The sequence below is a fragment of the Charadrius vociferus genome, unplaced genomic scaffold (genome assembly GCF_000708025.1).
Source record: "Charadrius vociferus isolate BGI_N301 unplaced genomic scaffold, ASM70802v2 scaffold436, whole genome shotgun sequence".
NCBI classification, from domain to species: Eukaryota; Metazoa; Chordata; class Aves; order Charadriiformes; family Charadriidae; genus Charadrius; species Charadrius vociferus.
The window spans coordinates 5,809,690-5,815,127 of record NW_009649187.1 but is presented as its reverse complement, the minus strand read 5'-3'; the positions used below and the strand labels follow the sequence as shown (position 1 = coordinate 5,815,127).

The window sequence follows — 5,438 nt, the reverse complement described above, 5'->3', positions numbered from 1 at the left end:
GCACCCACATGTGTATCTACAGGAGCTGCAGCTTTAATGCAGCTGCGTGGGAATGAGCTAACCTCAAATTACGGTATCTTTCATGGTAAGGATGCTAGTTTCAGTTTGACAGCCACCAAAAAGCTTGCTGCTGTATGACGACTACTTTGTGGTCAGGGTGATGTAAGTTAGGAAGGACAGTGCAGTTCTAACATTACAAAACCCCATCTTCAGTATTGTATAGCAAAGGCTGAAGCCATAGAGCCTCAGAGCCAGGTCTGAACGCTGCTCTTCACATAGGAAATTACTAGCAAGGGAGATCTCTGTGCTCAGGGTTGAGAAGCAGCCAAAGAATTAAAGAATAACATCAAGGCAGAAATCTGACCATTCCATTGTAAAAGAATTAAGAACCAAACAAACAAAAAAAAAAACCCAACCTATAATGCTTAGATTAAAAAGAAAAAAAATTATTAGCTGGCAAAATAAAGAGTCTGTACCTCATCAGTCAGGACTTCGAGCTGAAAAGTTTTTCAAATGAAAGACTTGGAGTGAATAGCTATTATTATTATTATTTGAAATAAATAGCTATTAGCTATTTAATTTCTGTAAGTAGCTTTGAAACACTGCATTAAAATAACCCCCTGAAACTACAGCTTTTCTTTCTTAAACAGCAGCTATTTTTAAAAAGTGTTCCAAAAGGTTTGTCTTTCATAAGTCCTGGAGGCCCGAGCTAACAGCCATTACAACCAAACAGGATGCATTACACTTATTTCAATTGTATGTAATAAATAACGAACAAAAAATTAAGCTGGAGACAGTCCACAGCAGCTAGCTTAGTGTTGTTCTTCAGAACATCTCATTTCCTACTTACTACTTCGGGCCAGAATTTTTAACTTCCCTGTGACATTCACCCACCAGTCTCTCCCCCTCGCCTCCAGCTAAGCAGAAAATCCTGGTTGCTCTCAACGAAGCGATGTTTGTGTCCATCCATTACATTGTGACTCCATGCCAAGTGATGCATTTTGTAGCTGTCTTTTTTTTTTTTTTGGATGTTGCCACAAATATTTGGACAGCATCTGTTTTGGAATTTCAGACTGGAGAGGGGGAAGCTGCTTTGGGTGCAGCTCGGATGTTGGGTACATATGCACAGCATATTAATGCTAAAAAACACAGCCATGCATTCTGACCGCTGTCAACTTTAATTGTATTTTTCCATTTGTTAAGGCCAGATATTGTGTCTTCGGAGCTGAGGAAAACTGAGAGGAACTCCATGATCGTTCTGGGGCAAAATACAAAGAATGAAAACATATGGCCTTTCTGATAACCCAAGTCAAATGGAACAAGGTAAAAATAAGTAAAGCAGCATGTGTTTCTCTGTGGGTTGGGGGTTTTTTTGCTTCTTCTCAGCACAGAAGTGAGACAGTCCTGTTCCTTCATCCAGACACGCTCCAACATGCAAAAACAAACAGGTCAGATTTTTGAAGTTCAAATTAAATGCATTTACACCAGCTGAGGACTGGCCCATATACCTTCATTTTAATAGTCCCCACTTTTTTTTTTTAATCCGCAATTTAAAGGCAACTGCAGTTATATAGGCTCCATGATGCAGCCTTTTTACAAAAAGTACAGCAGCAAATTCATTTATCTCCAGTCAGTCAAAAAGATTCCCAAATAACAAGCCAACCAGATGTCTTGGGAAAGAGACAATCTGCCCACAGTCAGGTCTAAAAATAGAACCAGGCTCAACCTCATCTTCCACCTACCCAACTCATCCCACAGGTTAAATGCAGAGAAACCCATTCCAATCTCTCACGCTCACTGCATGCTTCTCTTTCAGAAAGGCAAAGTGGGAACACCAACGGACACAAATCCAAGAACCCCGGGGTTACTTTGTGCAATCTGCATCCTACACTTGTCAACAGAGCAACTCCGATTTGTGCGTTGGTAGGGAGAGGAGGTTGAGAAGGGACTGCGGACAGATGCACGCTCAGCTACGTACGGCTTCGCTCCTGAATCTGAACTATAGTTACAAAAGCCAAGACACAGATGAAAATTGCTATTAGCATCTTGGCAACATAACCAACAGACACTTTTAAGTAAGATTTGGAAATTCTTCTTCCTCTGTGGATTAGGAACAGAATTACCTGAAACATTGAAACTTTTAAGTTATCATTGCTTTCTCGAGACCTTCTCCAGCTGAAACAAAAACTTAACATTTATGGGACACGGCAGCATGTAGAAGAGTGCCAGGGACTCCTTGCCTGGTGCAGAAGCGGCTGTTGGAAGGACAGCCTCCTCCCTCTGGGGAGGTCAAGTTGCAGTCTCTGCTTGTCCCCAACACGCTGGGGAGGTCAAGTTGCAGTCTCTGCTTGTCCCCAACACAGCTTCTCCCTTCAGAGCAGCATCTGGCCAGATGTGCCATTTTACTAGAATCCAACAGGAAAAACCAAGTCTGTAAAGCCAAGACTTCTTACAAGGCCATTCCTGAATCCACCACTAGCTTCTAATCCTTCTGCAGAGGCCCCTCAATTCCAGTGCTACCCTAGAGTTGGCATCGTGCAGGCTCATGGCAGAGACCAGAGCGAGGGGCACTGCAGGAATCAGCCTTTCGAGAGACTGGAGGGTGCATCCGAGGTAACACCTTCACGAGGCAGCCCAGCTCTTGTGCTATCAATCTCGGGGGGGGGCACAGGGCTTGAATTCCTACTTTTAAGTTACAAGTTGAGTCCTCTGGCTGTGCAGGTGGGGGCCTGAGGCTGCAGGTGGGGTGGTCTTGCTGCTGTGTGGCTCAGCCTGCACTCTCCCTGCTGCGAAAAGGCCACAGGGAGAGCAGAGCTGCAAGGAAGCATTATTCAAACACATACAGCCTTTACAAGCTGCTGCTCTTTTGGGCCGCATTAACCAACTGTGTAACACTATGGCTTTGGTGGCTGCCTTATTGCCACATGTCCGCTGATGCCAGAGTGCAGGGACAGGCAGCACCTGCTTCTGAAGGTTCCATGGCTGCAGTGGTCTCTGCACAACAGCTCTTACTGGTACCAGCACAATAATTAATGCATGTGGAGTAAAGATTTAAGTAAACCAACTTTGCTTCTTGTTAAGAGATCATTCTACCCCCTAAATTACAATATAATTGGAAGTCAGGAAATTGCTCTTTAAAAATCCCTCAACTCAAACTTGCCTGGGAACCAAGATTTGAGAATCTGGCAGGAATGGGATCAAGTTCACCAGGCTTAGCCTTTCAGTAACAGATGCTTCCCCCTCACTCACCCAGTTCAGCTGGAGCCCTCAAACCCAGAACAGGACCTCTTCTGAGATTCAGCAGCCCTCCAGCCATGTTCTCCCAGGGCAGCGGTGAGTGAAGGCAGCAGCCCAGGCTTGGCTCTCCTAGTGCTTAGAAGAGAAACTTAGCATCACCAAAAAAACCCCACCAACCCACCAAAGCCCCAGGGGAAAAAAAAAAAAAAAAAAAAAGAAGTCTGTGCTGACTCAAAGTTAGCACCCTAAAGTAGGTGCTGTGTTTAATGTTTCAGTTGTAGCTGCTGCAAGACTTTGTTATTCACTGTATATCTTACTAGCTTCATCCAAAGCTAGAAAGATTTATAACTTGATTATTCTGTGAATAGTCTGTATATCTCCATAAATACAGGGGACTAAAATCCTGTATTAACTTGCACCCTCCATTATCCCTCCAACTTTACAGAAACTGTAAGGAATGTGAATCTGTGCAAACTGAATTTAAAGTGTTTTTAAGACGTAGCATCATAAACTGGTATTCCATCACCACCACCCCCATTCACATTATAGGTTTGTTGTTGTGTTTGGGTTTTTTTAAACTAAAATGAACTAGCACTCTTATTACAGCATTATATGAAATATATTCATGTATTTTCAGAAATAAATATATTTATAACTTGTAACATACTGTATAGTTCTCCACTCCAGGATGCATTGTAAGACAAGCATAAGAAATTTAATAAAAGCATGACTATTATGATAATTGTTTTCAGATATTTTATTAATGAACACATGGGTTATAGTATAGCAACTGCCACACATTTAAGGTTTCGAGTAAGCATAGCTGGTCAAGAAAGGAATTGTTACCTCCAAGCTTTTAAAGAACTTCTTTAGCTCTGGCAAAGAAGCAGGTTTGTTCTTTTGAGGCTGGTACTGTTCTCAAAGATCCAGAGGGTGAGGAGGGCCTTTGGAAAGTCCAGATACAGCCGAGCATGGATGTTCATTTTGAGCAGCCCTGTATTAGGTGTTCTTGCTGGGCTTTGCTTCCAAAGCTGCAGAGTGGGCAGACACAGCAGGGCAGCACACACCACTTCCAGAGGAATGGGTGAGGGCAGTGGGGACAACATGTGCTGGTGTTCAGCATTGATGTTTCTGAAAATCTGCGTTCATTAGCAGCAATGCACAGCCTCAACCGGTGGGTGCTGGCTGGCCTCAAGGCTGCTTTTCTTCAGCTTCACCTTCATTCGCAGCCCACAGCACCCTCCTGGACAGAGGAGCTTTCCTTCACCTGCAGGAGTCTAAGCCAATGCCTACAGCAACCCACAGTACCTTTAGTTCAGCTGTACAAACAGGTAGTATAGAGTGAAGTGAAAGAGAGGATGCTGACACCAGGAGTCACATGCAGTTACTCAAAAGAAAGTAAAGGAGAAAAGTCAATGAGACCCAACTAAAGAAAGTAGAGAAGTAAAGAAAAAAGAAAACCCAAAACACCAAAAGCCGGAAATCCACCCGTGAAGGCAAAAGGAAAAGAGTACACAATTGCAGGAGAGAAAATTGCAGAACAAATCAGCAAGGAAACCCTGGTGGAGAACAACTAGGAAGAGGGGGACAATGAACTAGAAGAGGAAACCTCCGTGTTGCCTAGCTTTCACCCTGTGCCAGGGCCTCACAGACAACTGGCATCCCGCTGCTGTTTGCGTCCTTCCCCTCCTGCTCAGGACCAAATAGCAAGCCTTAAGCACAGAAGACTCCCTACAGAGCAAGTAAGGAAATTAAGTTCACTTCTCTGTTCACCCACCTCCACTTACTACTGCACATGCCCTACACTAAGCAGCGGGTCCATTACAGCAAGATCCAGCTCTGCACCAGAGAGGACGGTTCCTGCAGGGGAATCTACCCGATGCCCAGAGCTCCCTGCCCCTTTGGGAAGGTTCAGCAACCCCATGGAGGGCAGCAGGGAGCAGTTGGGCAAGGACTCTCCTCTCTCAGCCTCTTCAGCCTCCACACAGGCAGCTAAGCCTATTTTTGTCTGCCTTACTGAGACATGGGAAGACTCCAGCAGCAGCCAAGAAGGTGTTTAGATCTTGGCTAGCACACACAGTTAAGAGCAGTGCCAGGGCATCCTGCCTGGTGTACTGAATAGGTGTGGTCTATATTAATCCTCTAATTGCCCAGTTAATTAACACTAGAGACAGCTGCCTAAAGACTTGTCATAAGGCACA

General features: G+C 44.4%; 1 protein-coding gene across 1 annotated transcript in view; it reads left to right on the top strand.

The window, feature by feature from the left end:
- LOC104289751 overlaps positions 1-1,933 on the top strand; it is a 21,416-nt gene extending 19,483 nt beyond the window's left edge. Inside the window, exons 7-8 of the mRNA XM_009888752.1 lie at positions 1,204-1,347; positions 1,817-1,933. Coding sequence (XP_009887054.1) covers positions 1,204-1,300 — 97 coding nt within the window. The 3' untranslated portion in view covers positions 1,301-1,347; positions 1,817-1,933. The remainder of the gene's footprint in view (positions 1-1,203; positions 1,348-1,816) is intronic.
- Positions 1,934-5,438: the final 3,505 nt, after the last annotated feature.